The sequence below is a fragment of the Lytechinus variegatus genome, chromosome 10 (genome assembly GCF_018143015.1).
Source record: "Lytechinus variegatus isolate NC3 chromosome 10, Lvar_3.0, whole genome shotgun sequence".
In the NCBI taxonomy this organism is placed as follows: Eukaryota; Metazoa; Echinodermata; class Echinoidea; order Temnopleuroida; family Toxopneustidae; genus Lytechinus; species Lytechinus variegatus.
Window position 1 is genome coordinate 6,249,772 of NC_054749.1, and position 15,722 is coordinate 6,265,493.

The 15,722-nt window shown below is 35.9% G+C and overlaps 1 protein-coding gene across 2 annotated transcripts in view; it reads left to right on the forward strand.

The window, feature by feature from the left end:
- The first annotated feature begins 3,467 nt into the window (after positions 1-3,467).
- LOC121422785 overlaps positions 3,468-15,722 on the forward strand; it is a 41,043-nt gene continuing 28,788 nt past the window's right edge. For both annotated transcript variants that reach the window (XM_041617973.1, XM_041617974.1), the window contains exons 1-5: positions 3,468-3,591; positions 12,310-12,461; positions 13,303-13,449; positions 13,979-14,149; positions 14,740-15,502. In XM_041617973.1, the coding sequence (XP_041473907.1) occupies positions 12,321-12,461; positions 13,303-13,449; positions 13,979-14,149; positions 14,740-15,502 (1,222 nt within the window). In that variant the 5' untranslated portion in view covers positions 3,468-3,591; positions 12,310-12,320. The remainder of the gene's footprint in view (positions 3,592-12,309; positions 12,462-13,302; positions 13,450-13,978; positions 14,150-14,739; positions 15,503-15,722) is intronic.

The following is a 15,722-nucleotide window of genomic DNA, read 5'->3' on the forward strand; positions in this document are numbered from 1 at the left end:
TGGTGATTTATGATTGTTGACGATGATTGATTGATTGATTGATTGATGTTTATCTATTTGATTGATTGCAGCACGTCTCTATATTGGAGACAACTTACCCGCCATTGAACTCGGATAGGCTACCCGTGAACCCCATTAATTGATAGAGAGGTTTGAATATGAGTAGTTTTGTTGTGGATATCTTTTATTTACTGGAATTTATTCCAAATTAATCTGAGTTGCGGTCTCAGTATAATCTCCCGCATGGTGGCAGCATTTACCAGGAGTTTTAGGGGGTTTCACGTTACATTATCTTCAATTTTAGGTCAAAATCGAGCAGATAGCTGTCCCATATAAAATGCATTAGATTTTTTAATGGTTCGTGATGCCTTATTTTTGTTTTCTTTTTAGAAACCGGGTGTCAATTGAAAAGTATATAGTATATATATAGGCCTACTGAAGAGTAAATACTTTCTGAGCCACGACTTTTCATCAGGGTTGGCGATTTTTTTTATTTTTTTTAAAAAATAAAAAAAATCGGTTTTATTTGATTTAAATCAGATTTTTTTTATTTAAATCAGATTTTTTTTTTTTTTTGATTTTTTAAAAGTTCCTTCGAAAAAAAAGGGTAATTATCCCCCCCCTTACTCTATCAATGACATCAATATTGATGTTATACATTTCACCCCTACTATTGTTCTTAACCACATATTTTGTAATTAAAATCCAGTAAAATGGACAATTAAAAATAAATTTGAGGAATCATGTATCTGAACTTAATTCTATCATACATAGGCCTATGAAGGAATATTCCATAGGGAATTCCCAGTGAGTAGAGAAAATTCCCCTCTGGGATTTTTCATTCAAATATTTAAAAAATCCAAGAGAAAAAATCCCTTATCAAAACTGCCAACAAACCCTTTGCCAATTACTAGTATTCATGTATATTGTAAGAGAAATAATTCAAATCAATGATTTTTTTCAATTAGTCACAGCTTTACAATAGTCAAAGAGAGACTACAACTGTATATGTTTAGGATCTTTTTGATAAAAAGCTCTTCTCTTGCTACAGATATAGATGCAAAACTCTCAGTTTTGGAGAACAATATAGGAGATAGCTTAGTCAAAGGGTTACTACATTCTGTTACTGTGATTTTTTTACATTAATCTGCAATTTTCATTCCCATATTCTCTACAAAAAAATCTGTTTGATCCATGAAGTATGAAAAAGAATCTACTTACTTTTAACTTAAAGGATAAAAACTGCAAAACTGCTTAAATTACAACATATATATTATTACAAAAAGAAGTATTTTATTTTAAATGAGACACAGCTTACAACTGCCAATGATTGTAACTGAAGTACCTGCATCTTAACATTAAAATGCAGTGAGTTTTGCAAATTGTTGTTATAGAGCTCTTTCCATTATTACATGCAATTACAAAACTTCCATTATTTGTAGCACTGAACATAAAATGGGCTGCAGTGACTTAAAAGGTTTAAAAGAGAAAGCTTATGACTGTACTACATTATGTTAATGTGATTTTTATAATTATGTTATTTAAAACATCAAATGTATGATAAATGTAACAATACGAAATAAGAGGCATGTTAAATATGTTGATTACATGCAGGTATCATTTTTTTTATTTTACATGACAGCTAGAAGTAGTTATGTGTAGGCGAAGGATCAAAAGTGGAAAACTGCCAACAAACCTTTTCTCATTGACTTTTATATATTATATATTTTTTTTACAAACTGCTCTCTGAAAAGTCTATGGATTATGTGAAAACTTTATGTTAAGAAAGAAATTGACTAATAATAACTGACAAAGAATGTAAAACTTCAGAAGAAAAACTCGACATAATTTACAAAAAATGAGTACCTATTGACAACATACATCTGTAGTTTTTAAGGAATTACCTGATTTTATTAATTTGATTTTAATTTGTTTTAAGTAGATATGAAGACTTTGTTGATCTTTTATTGATATAAAGTTAATTCAAAGTTTTTCAGTTGACTTGAAGAATTAAAACTGCATTGAACAAATACTTTGCCATGATTTGTACATTTTTCAATGGAAGTGATTTAAATCAATGATTTTTAAAAAAAAATCATGGTGATTTAAATCGCGATTTAAATCACGATTTAAATCAACGTGATTTAAATCCGCCAACCCTGCTTTTCATTGATTTTTACCATCATCTGCTCGCATATGACGTCACACTAAATAATTCGATCGGGTCAAGTCCACGGCCCAGAAAATATTGATTCGAAAATATAAACTAGCTTAACACTGAAAATTTAATCGAAATCGGATGTAAAATAAGAAAGTTCTGACTTTTTACAGTTTCGCTTATTTTCCACAAAACAGTGATATTATATAATCATTATTAGATCAGATGTAATTTTCAACTGTTATATGCCTTTTCAATAGGCCGCGGCTATTTCTCTTTTTACTCACTTGAACTTTTCGTTGGGGTGGCCTTAATTGTCCTTATATGGTTTTGTGTTTTCACTATTCTTTCGAGAGAGAAAGTTTCGCCTTTAGATAAATGATAAATTAAATAGAAAAACATCACTCAGATTACTACAGCCTCCGAAAATTCATACAGTCTCTGTACGTGCTAATTCATTTTTTTACAAATTGATTGTGACAGTTCAATGACCATTAAGTTATTTTAAACAATGAAAATATTTTTAATTTTGTCAATAAAGAAATTAGTCTTTGGGGGCGGGGTGCGGTTATTAAGGCCTACGTCACTGGGAATACTTCTGCAAAAATGGGATCGGGGTTCATATAGCAATATACATGTAGGCCTATCGCAGCTAAAATAGTAATATTCTTCCAAACAATTTCTGAAATATAAACCGGCCCCTCAAAACAAATTAGAAACTATATCACAACATACCACATTTCTTAAAGGAACGACTGCGATTCCACCCACACTTCTAATAAGGGAAGGGAAGGGATTTCAGACATTAACCCTTGCATGACCCCGCGATTGACCATTGACCAGTCTTTCAAACCACCCTTTTTCTTGAAAATCGGTATCGGACCGCGTCCAAGACTGAAAAAAAAACATCCCTTAAAACACTTTTTTGGTCACACGGTGTGACCAAAAAAGTGTTTAAAGGGTTGTTTTTTTTCAGTCTTGGACGCGGTCCGCGAGTGGACTCATTAAGGGTATCGAAAATACCGATTTTCAAGAAAAAAGGGTGGGTTTGAAAGACTGGTCAATGGTCAATCGCGGGGTCATGCAAGGGTTCCCCCCCAAATGTGTTTAGGGCCGTTTAGGGTATGTTTTTTCCCCAAATTTTTTTCCCCGAGGTCATATTTTGGCGACAACTTGTTTAGGGGCCAAACTGTTTAAATAAAGCCCGCGAAAAACTTGTTTAGGGGTGTTTGGAAATTCCTTGGTCACGCGTGTGTACAGCAATATTGATTTTACAACAAACTTTCTTCAGGGTGAACTTCCCTTTAAAACGGCTGGCACGTAGTCTACTTCAAAACTAAGATTTTGTGCTAATTTGCTTGACTCAGAGGGAGCTAAAGATTCGTTTTCGGCGAAGAAGCAATGTAGTTTCTGGCTCAATACATTCTGAAATAGTAAGTTCGAATATTATGGTTCATTTTCTAAAACTTATGTAGACCAGTGTAATCGAATACGATGGTGAAATAGTTGAACAAATTCTTTAGCAACCATTAACAGGTCCTTGACAACACTGTTCACTTTAGCCCCATACGCTTTATTTTGTGTCCTGTGTGAGGCGGTGATACTTGACGTAATGTAATTAATGGTTGAATTTTGAAGTTGAACTTTTAGTCAGGCAGCATATGTCATTTACTTCGACAAATTAGCTAAGTCTGATTTTTCACTTTTATGTGATTGGTTACATCACAAGGAACAACTTCCAACTTGGTGACAAATTTCTAATGGTCATCTTGACCATGTTGGGGGTCAAAATAAGGTCAATGGGGGTCATTTTTTTAAATTGCCCTAATTCTCTCAAATGACACATCAAATTGTTTGTCTTGTTATACTGAACAAGAAAATGTACACAACCATATACTCTTGACCTCCTGTTAAAAAGTTATGACCAGAAATGTCAAAGGTCAACGAACTTTCGTTAAATGGCAAATTGCACTGAAGGTGTTAAGAAAGCTCATTTTTTCCGTGTGTTTATGCATGTGTGTACTATTTTATTTTCGATTTTGATAAGTCCATCGTCAGAAGTCCTTATCCAGAAGATATAAAGGGTCAAGACTAGCCAGGAGGCGTTCTGGGGTAAAAATCATAGTACTATTCGTACCTTTTACCCCCTAACGCCAGGCGCTTGGCCCTATAGGGCCGCACGTAGCCAAGGAAAATGCAACTATACAAATGCACCAAACAGCGCCTTATAATTTGAATCTGACGTTAACACTTCTGTACATGGGTAAAAATATCGGTTAGCAACGATTGGTTACTATAAGATTTACTGAAATTGAAAGAAATGGCAGAAATGGGATGAAGAAATAAAAGTAGAAGAGAGTTTACTCACATTTGTTGTCTTCGCCATCTTGGATCCATTGTTAATGCAACCTAGTTACGTGACGCTTATAGAGGGCGGCAAAATCAAGTGCTAAAATGTCCCGCTTCAACCACTGAACCAGGGGGGTGTTTCATCAATATTGTCGCGCGACAACTATCAGCGCTGACAGTTGTCGCGTGACAATATTGATGAAACACCCCCCTGGTTCAGTGGTTGAAGCGGGACATTTTAGCACTTGATTTTGCCGCCCTCTATAAGCGTCACGTAACTAGGTTGCATTAACAATGGATCCAAGATGGCGAAGACAACAAATGTGAGTAAACTCTCTTCTACTTTTATTTCTTCATCCCATTTCTGCCATTTCTTTCAATTTCAGTAAATCTTATAGTAACCAATCGTTGCTAACCGATATTTTTACCCATGTACAGAAGTGTTAACGTCAGATTCAAATTATAAGGCGCTGTTTGGTGCATTTGTATAGTTGCATTTTCCTTGGCTACGTGCGGCCCTATAGGGCCAAGCGCCTGGCGTTAGGGGGTAAAAGGTACGAATAGTACTATGATTTTTACCCCAGAACGCCTCCTGGCTAGTCAAGACAAGGTCAGGGAAAGGTCAGAAGGTCAACAAACTTTCATTGGAGGCCAAGAATATACGTCTAATAGCGGTTAGAAGTTTAGAAATCTTACTTTTCGTCGGTTCTTTTTTTTTTTAGTCTCTATCTCAGAAAATATTTTATGTAAAAAGGGATCAAATATGCTTATGTAGGAAAAAATAGATAAACAGAGATAGACGTCGAATACATTCAGTGTGGTATGGCACTGCAGGAATACTTTGAAACCACTTGACAAACCCTAATGCCCTTAAAAGTCGTATCATCTTCATGATGTCCTTATAAATGCAACCAGCTCTTTCCGAGTTTCTTGATTTTCTTGATTTAGGAATTCAATTCAAGTTCGATTCATTTTCAATCTACTAGTCTTTGATATGTAAAGATACATTTAGTCCGTTTGCTTTGTATATAATATTTTAATCAACAGAAAGTATTGTAATTTATTGGGGTATAATTATGTGCACTACATGTATGTTAACAGACACATCGCGTGATCAGTGCTCCCAGCTCCTAAGAAAGATGCCTAACATCTTTTTTTGGATTAACTTACGAATAAGATGGGGTAAGGAATGAGGATGATATAATAAGTTGGACTCAAATTGCTATTAATTCTAATGTGTGACTGTTATTTATTTCTGAGAAAGAGGCAACATCGTTCATGCATGCTCATTGTAGTCAGTCATTGGTGTCCATCATGCTGATGTGATATGCTCTGACCATTACTCGATCTCTGGTGACAACGACTACACATTCCTGATTGTGTGCTGACATTAACACGGCTTGTACTATTTTTTATCAAGTGTGTTTTTCCAGAGCATACAACGTGGAACTAAATTTAATACCAGATGCAGATTCTGTTTTTGTTCTTTTGTCGTTCTTGTTTTTTTCCTACTTGCTGAACTACCTGGATGTTACTAGAAAGAATAATTATCTTATTGAAGTAAACCACGGCCATACCGCAGCGGGAAGGGGGGAACTGCCCCCAGAAATTGTGAAGACTTGCATTTTTACAAAAAATAAATATAATTGACCAAAAGTTTGCACGAAATCCTTATAAATTTTCACTTTACAAAATGCAAAAGGGCCCAATGATTAGCTTAGAACAACACATGAACCATAAATGTGTAGTCCTTCTTGACTCCAGAGATCGAGTAATGGTCAGAATATATCACATCAGCATAATGGACATCCATGACTACAATGATCATGCCTACACGATGTTGCTTCTTTGTCAGAAATAATATAACCGTCATACATTAGAATTAATTGAGGAACAATTGGAGCCCAACTTATCATCCTCAATCCTAACCTCATTATTTTATTTGCAAGATAATCCAAATGAAATGTTAGGCATCTTTCTTAGGAGCTGGGAGCACTGATCAATCGATGTGTTTATTCTGTTAACATAGTATTATACTTGTACCCCAATACATTACAATAATTTCTGGTAATTGAGATATTCTGACAAAGCAAATGAAGGAAATACTTCTTTACATATCAAATATGAGTAAATTGAAAATGAACTGAACTTAAATTGAATTCCTAAATAAAAAAAACTCCCTGGTTGCACTTATCACATCTTGAAGATGATAAGATTTTAAGGGCATAAGGGTTTGTCAAGTCTTTTCAAGGTATTCTCGCAATACCACTCTGAATGCATTCGACGTCTATCTCTGTTTATGTATTTTTTTCCTAAATAAGCACATTTGACCCCTTTATATATAAAATGTCTTCTTAGATATAGACTCAAAATAAAGAACCCACGAAAAAAGACTTCTAAACTTCTAACCGCTATTAGACGTGTATTTTGGCTCTAGTGAAAGTTTGTTGACCTTTTGACCTTTCCCTGACCTTGTCTTGACCCTTTATATCTTCTGGATAAGGACCTTTGACGATGGAATTATCAAAGTCGAAAGAAAACTAGAATTTAATTCGTCATGCGGACGAATTAGGTGGTCTGTCATGATTTGTCATTCAGTGTCGGCTGATGTATGAAATAAATCATTTAGATATCATTGATAATCTTGATCGTAGACATCCTAAGAATAAGTTTTGACCATTACTAAATGTGATTATTGATGTGGTGATGACAATCGTCAGACATACATCTTCAAACAGATACATACAAGATAGATGATTATACCTCACGGATCAACACGGCAATGCCGGCATGATCCGGGGAGGTCCGGGATAGTTTTGCCCCAGATGACTGTGAACACGGCATCAACACGGCAGCTTCACACGGATCTACACGGATCATGCCGGCAGAGCACGTCGTCAACACGGACCAATACGTCAGCAACACGGACCTACACGTCAGCAACACGGACCACCACGTCAGCAACACGGACCTACACGTCAGCAATACGGACGAACACGTCAAATGCGTTATCCATTGAGCTAGCATATTCCCATAGAGATTACACGTAAGCAAATTTGAGAATTACAATTCCAATTTTGTAAGCGAAATACTGGCATGATCCCGGCATCTGATAAAAAAATGGAGGGCATATTTTCGAAAGCTTAGAATCTCGGCTACAACATACTAAAAGCTCAGGGAAAACTGACAAGAAACAATGGAGATATAGCTCACGAAATAGAGGAATGTCGAATCTAGTTTTGAGAAAAGGTCATGTCCCATAGAGATTACACGCAAAATACATGTGATATGAAAAAAGTAATTATAATCTGTTTTATCTTGCTAAATTTAAACTTTTATACCTTTAAATTATCATAAAGGATCATGTAAGAAGCGGCAAAAAAAAAAAGTGAAAAAAAATTCATCTTGTTCACCCCAGGACTCGAACCCGCGCCCTTTAGAAAGCAGTCAAAGCCACGATATTCCCCATAGAGAATACACGTAAGCAATTTTGAGAATTACAAGTCCAATTTTGCAAGTGAAATACGGGCATGATCTCGGCATCTGATCAAAAAATGAAGGGCACACTTACGAAAGCTTAGAATCTCAGCTACAACATACTAAAAGCTTAAAGAAAACTGACAAGAAAAAATGGAGATATGGCTCACGAAATAGAGGAATGTCGAATCTGGTTTTGAGAAAAAGTCATGTCCCATAGAGATTACACGCAAAATGAGGAAAAATGACATGCCTCTTTTCATCGCTGTTTTACGCAATGATGCATTTCTCAAAACGAAAATTCATGGTTAATAAGGAGAAAGAGTGCATGCTAAACTACAACATATCGAAATCTGGGCGAAAAACGATCTATATTCGAGAAGTTACAACCAAATTTGCATAAAATTGATGACGTCATTTTTGAAAAAATGAAATTTTTAGTTTAGACGCCATTTTGATGACGTCACGATATAATTTAGGGACAATGGTGACATGAAATCAAATCTACAACTCATAGTCTATCGATATATGAAAAAAAAATTGGGGGTCAATGGACTATTTAAAGAGCTACAGTGAATTTTCAATAGGCATGTTTTTGCCCATATATGGCCTATAGTGAGAGCTCGCGCGCACACGTGCTGCAGACTTTAACGGGTGTTAATTTCGTCATTAATGGTCATAGAAGGTTGATCAAGGTATCGAATTGTTCAGAATTTTATTATCAATGCAATGATGTAAAAAAAACGGTGTTTCTGAGTTGCGTTAAGGTGTTACGCGCGGAAACGCGCACGCATGCGTGCGCGCGCGCAAATTTTTGAAATGCTTAGAATGACCTGAAACGTACTCTCGTTTGGTCAAAAAGTGATTTTGAGCATTTTAAAATTTTGACGCGCGCGTACGCGCGCGTCGTGACCTTTAGGTGACCTTTGATGACATGACCAGATGACCTTTGACCTGAAGTTGATGTGATGTTAATTTAATTGATTTTTGCTAATTGATAATGGAGATATGATTGATAATGTGATTTTACAAAATGGCGCCTAGATGACGTCATCATGACCCGATGACCTTGAAAAGCTTATTTTGACGTGTCCATGATAGATCCTATAAATGACATGAAATTCAATGAAATTGATTAAGTCTATTTTGAGATAACTTGGCGACAAGAAACATCGTTAAAAATAAAGAAATAAATAAAGTAATAAGAAGAAATTGACGAAATTAAGAGGTGATCTGTCATAAATGACAGACCACCTAAAAAAAATTACACATGCATAAAAACACGGAAAAAAAAGACCTTTCTTAACACCTTCAGTGTAATTTGCCATTTAACGAAAGTTCGATGACCTTTGACATTTCCTGTCATAACTTTTTAACAGGGGGTCAAGAGTATATGGTTGTGAACACTTTTTTGTTCAGTATAATAAGAAAAACAATTTGATGTGTCATTTGACAGAATTGGGGCAATTTAAAAAAATGACCCCTATTTACCTTATTTTGACCCCTAACATGGTCAAGATGACCATTAGAAATTTGTCACCAAGTTGAAAGTTGTTCCTTGTGATGTAACCAATCACATAAAAGTGAAAAATCAGACTTAGCCAATTTTTCGAAGTAGCCGGTAAATCATGACAAATGCTGCCTGACTATTTAGTTTAAGACCGAAATATATTATATTCTGTCTCTATGTTGCTTGTTTCAGTGGCAATGTTACTCCTACACTGAGTCACAAGCTGGTATATTCAGCTAGGCCTACTGTACAGTGAGCACAGATATTGAGAGAGGTTCTTAAACTTAAAGTTAATTATGATTAATATTTCATTAAAAATTATAATTAACAAAACAAAAGTCAAAAGACAAAAAAGAACAGAAGTCTAACAGTTAACTTCCAGATAAATTGAGCTATTTATAATTTTATTGTTAGAATCAGTTACTCAATTAGCTCTTCAAATAGTGCAGCATTATTTAGTGCCAAAATATCGGAGGCTTCTTTATAACTTAGCTGAAATGCATAATTGGCCTCCACAAAATCAACAACAACAACACAAAATATTAAACTAGTAATTAGTATAGTGAGTGATTGTATTACCAAACGAACGCATCATACACGTCAGAAAATAATTTCATATGCTTGAATAAGAAGATGAGATATGGTCAAAAAACACATTTTCATAGTCTTTATAACTGGATAAAAAACAATATTTTGAAAGTTTAACAAATCTTAACAGGTGGTTAATGGAATAAGATTGATTCAATATGTACTATTTTAAAGAAGGTGAATTTCTTTCTACCTTTCAATTGGTGAAAATGAAAAATGCGTTCCTGAAGTTCTGGCTTGACAAATTACATAATAGTGCACAAAATGTAAATAGTATGTCACCAAAATCCTGCACTATTGAAATTAATATCAACATTTGACTGTATAGAAATCAATGGCATGAAAGCCAGACATTTTTATCATTTGATGATTAAAAAGGAGAAAAGAGACCTCCTTTGTATTAATTTTTGGAACAATTTCTGTAGCTTGCCTCTTGAATTTAATTGGAAACCATTAGAGTTAAAACTTGATTTTATAAATGACAACAGGATTAAACAATTTAATTTTAGATAAATTCATAGAATACTACCAATTAAAGTCTAAAGTCAATCTTTGCAAATGGAAAATTAAAAATGATATTTTATGTAATATTTGTAAAGTTCCAGAAACCAGTCTTCATATTCTTTTTACCTGTCAAGTGGTAACAGTATTTTGAAAAATTGTTTCTGAATTAATAAATGCTTTGTTCGATGTAAAGATTGTTTTGAATGAAAAAATTATCCTGATAGGTCATGAAATAGAAAAAAACAGAAATTAATGTGGTTAATTTTTCGCAATTTGTAATCTATAGAAATTATATCAGAAAATGTTTTGGCAACGACCAGCATATGACTCATGCTTTTTATTTTATGAAAGATCTAAAGGTAGAAATTCGAAGTTATTTAAGAAGAAAATGTAATCAGAAGGTCTCAAGGGTTCTTTCAATCCTTAAGTTCCTGTTTTTTCATTTTATCTATGTATATTTTGTATGTGACTTTTGTATAAAACGATTGTAAATATCATATGAACAAATAAAGTCCTCTTATGAGGATTAAAGAGAAAAAAGAATAGTCTTTGTATTCTCAAAATAATAACATATGGTCAAAATAGCTCATGGATCAGTGATTCTGTGGTTTTCTCAAATTTTCCCATAGAAAACACATGTTCAGTAATGTGATGCCTTTTTCAAGTGACCAAAATATTTCACATGCAAAGAGGGGTCTAATTGGAAGCTGATATAGAAAAGAAACAAAATTTCAGCAAAATGTTTGCACATTTATATTTTGTAGGTATTTGTGTACTTATGGTATAAGTTTGGTGAATTTTATGAGAATAATGTGTTTGATATGATTGAATTCATGAAAAAGTGTTCGGTAATACAATCCATTACCATACAATCATTACATTGAATCATATAAAAATGAGACTCTATAGTCTAGATCTGTGTGCGCAGACAAGGGGCACTGCACAGACTGGGGGACCTTACCATAATGTGTTGTGAAAATGTTGAATGTTAATGTCATAAATGAATATTGAATTGTTTTTCCCATATATCGGACATATAAGGATGTTTGCCGTGACCAATTTCTGTGATTGAAGTCAAGCTCTTTAACCCCAAAATAATAGATTGGTTGTTGAAAAAATTACTTATTTTTGCTGATTTGATTTTGCTTATTAGTACTATTGATAGCTTTGGAATAGAAATTGGTAAATAATAATTATTTACTTACCAAACAAACCTTTTGTCTCTCTGAAAATGGGATGTGTTTGCTTAGTTCTGTTTGCCGCCATTCTGAAACACAAGCATTTACTACATTTCTGATACTGATATGCTGCAAGCTACGTGTGTGCCTTACATCCCATGTAGGCCTATCCCGTATGCAAATGTGCAGCACCGTGCAACTGCTCCCTATTTTCTGGGCAGATGTAGCCGTTTCATGACCCCTTGTCCAATCACTCTTTTTTTTTGAAAATTGAAATGAGAAATTTCATTGCAACTCAACATTGTTTTTTTCAAATTTTATTGCTTAATGATGATGGTTTGTGCTTAATGATTTATACCTGAGAATCTGCACTTTAAATAGAAAGTCAAGGGTAAAAAAAAGAACTTAAGGATTTTGATGAGAATGCCCCAAGACGACCTCCTTTTCTCTTGATTTGACTAAGGATCTAGAGGCTCCACCCTCAAAGCTGATAGGCTTTCATACAATGTAATTCATTAAAACATTTTTCACACATTTATTTATAGGTGATGTAAACATGACTACATTAGCGGAAGCACGTCACACGAGAGCCCGGGAGAGGAGTTTTGTGGGTAAACCCAGAAAGATATCTAGTGGTCTTCCACTGACCAGAGTTCAGCGTGTAGCTCATCGATCAGATATCCTTCTTGATGATCAGGTATTATTGACATCCCAAGTGTGAAACACTTCAGTGATAATTATTTGTTTTGATGATCTAGTAAGATTGAATCCATGGCTTGTTACGTTCAACTTCAGCATTTCTGTATCACATTGATTGGATGTGTTCTGTGATGATAGAATAATCTTTTACTCCCTAGTTTGATGGTATAATATATTTTCAACAGTTCTTTTACTGATTAGGAGTCCTTACTATGTATATGTTCAATTGATGATAAATTTGTTGGCTTTGTGTGCAGTGGGCAAGGCAAATCTATTTATTCAGTTTCGATCCCATGATACATTGCGGATCTGATTTAGTGATAAACCTTATTCAGTTCTATGTTGATTGAAATTGACCAGATTTTTTATCATATGGATTGATAAGTTTAATAAACAGTTGGGCAATTCCATAAAATGATCAACCTTTTTGTACGTCCAATCCCCATTTTTCTCAATTCTGACTTCACTTCATAAACTGACCAAGTCACGGTCCTTTGAGCACAGTACAGACTGTCCAAAGAACCAGAAATCAGAGACAGAAAATTTCTTGAAGGTCCCACACATACAGTGTTGGACATCCATATTATATGGAATGTCCCAGTTATAAAGAGCAATAAGATCAGGCAGAGAGCTGGACTAAAATATAATTGTTACTTATCACATCTATGACCTTTCTGTTAGTGACAGTTATTGGAGTTATTATTTTTTGGGCCTTCTTAAATGTTCTCACTTTCTTTCCTCTGCTTTGCTTTGGAAATTTAGCTACACCCAGCTGCCTGGAAAGTGATAGCTTGCTCTTCATCCATGGTGATTACTTGCTTATTTTTTTATTTCTTCAGATTTCGTTAGTGAAAGAAACCCAGGATGCCTTAGAGAAGGCGATGTTGATGATGTCATCATCTAAGGATGCGAGAGAGCAGAAAGGATGGTTGAATGAGGTCGATAGACTCAAGCTTCAATGTGATGAGATGCTTCTTATCCTTAAGGTAAGAAGAGATAGATGGTCGAGGTAATGTAGTGAAAGGGGGCGGGGTGCTCACTATGATCATTGGCACACGTAGACCCCCCCCCCATTTTCAATACCAAGAGAAAAAAAATGAGAAAATGAAACACAATGAAAGGAAATTGATCAGATTTTTGTATGATAATGATGACAATCATCCAGGTCATGTGGTCCAGTGGTTAGAGCATTGGACTCATAATCGCAAGGTTGTGAGTTCGAATCCCAACTCTGCCATTGTCTCCACTTTGATAAAAAGGCCCAAGAGTGATATCTGTCGTCTATAACGTCAGCCACTATGACTGATTAACATAGACGTTAAATGTTTCATTGGTAATTGGTTATATACCAGCTTGGCGTTTACCAGCAAAATGCTGTCCTACCGAGTTCCTACGGGAGTTACCACAAACAGAAACAGAAACAGTTCACTCCTAAACTTATTTTGACAGACCACCCAATTCATCCTTGTTTCAAACGTAATTTCTATCCTGGTTATCTGTGACTGGTCATTTCAGGTTGTTAGGAAGCTGAGTGCAGAGCTTCTCTATGCCAAGGTAGAGGTCGAACAGGCAGCCCAGTCACAGGGGAACGTTGGAGCCGCTCGTAAGAGGGTCGTCTGGCTGGAAGACCGTATGGAACATCTTCTTAGCCGTTACAGGAATGACTTTAGGCTCAATTCCCCACTGGTACGTAGCACATTGAATATTATTATGCAACGGGGAAAATATTACTTGCGGGGCTCTGGGCGATGTTGCCTAAGAAATGCTTAAAAGAGCCATGGGAATTCCCCATTCAATGCAGTGCGTTAATAAAGCTTATTTCTCATGTTGCAGATATAGGTAGAATGTTATTAAAAGGAGCTCTACTTCCTCCACATAACTGAGAGGTTTTCCTTGTTTTGAGGATTGTTTTTCATTTTTGGTGTTCACACAAAACTTAAGTCTGTTCATTGTAACTATATGAAAACGTTGGCACACCTTCAAGATTATACATTTGCATAGTAATTGCACTGAAAAATTATTCTGTATTCTTGTTACCCATTGTATACAGCTAAATACCTGAATTGCAAAGATAGTCGAGCTTGTACATTCACAATGATTAAGTTAGGCAATGAGTTAATATATGTTAGGCAATTTGTTATGTAAATCTACCATGCATTATAGATGGTTACTTTTTTCAACAGTATAGAACAATTTGTATTTGTGATACTTCTTAAAGTCGATAGAAAACCTGACCAACATGATTATTTCCAGTAACTCTTGTTGGACACTTGCAGCCCATTCAACCAAGGTTCATAACTGAGAAGAAGACAAGACCAGGAGCGGGAAGGGCAGGGACAAACCAGACCAAGCGAACCCATGACTCATCAAGACCCAAGTCTATCTTGAAACCTCCAAAGGGTCAACTTACAGAAGATGAGAGTGAGAGAGAGGCTATTAGATCTCGAGGACGAGAAAGGGGGCATGGAAACACCGATAGACAGGCTCCAAACAGGCATCATAGACGCCAGCGAAATGAGCTTAGAGGTCTGGAGACCGATGAGACTCAGAGCACCGGGGATGAAGCCGGAGGGGATGGCGAATGGGTCGCTAAGCACCGCCTGGCTCTCCGCAGTAGAGGTAGACCTGGAGGGGCGGGAGAGCGTGGTCGACCTGGAGGGAGAGGCATTCAGGTTGGGGGTAGGGATGCACCGGTGGACAGAAACCATGCCATCAGGTCACGTCAACCCGGCATGGATACGGAAGATGAGGAAACGGATGTGTCTCTGGAAGCATCAAAGCGCCATACTGGGAGAAACAGAGGGATGAAAACAGGTGGGGGGAAACCGAGGAAGCAAGCTGTGGAAGGTAGTATCAGAGACTCCAGTGAGGACATCTTAGGTAACGTTACCACAGAGATTGAAGATGATGATGAGGATGACGATGGTGACGATGAAGAGACTGGTGATGACTTGAGCGCAAGGAGTGATCTAGAAGAAGGGGACCTCGGTGGGATTGAAAATGGTGTCTTCATGACTCAAGAGTCTGCTCCATCAGAAGGTGAGTTGATGTTGTATTATCAACATTACTACAATTCACGAGTGATGACTGAATACTGTATGCCTACCATAGGGTGGCATTTGGTCAAGTGGAATTTGATTTGAAAAGAACCCGCTGAAATTTTTCTGAAGCCAATACAAATTTCAAATTTTGACACTTGTTCCTTAACAAGTTTTGTTTGATTTTATATTATTCAAGTGTATTCTGAGCCATCTTGTAT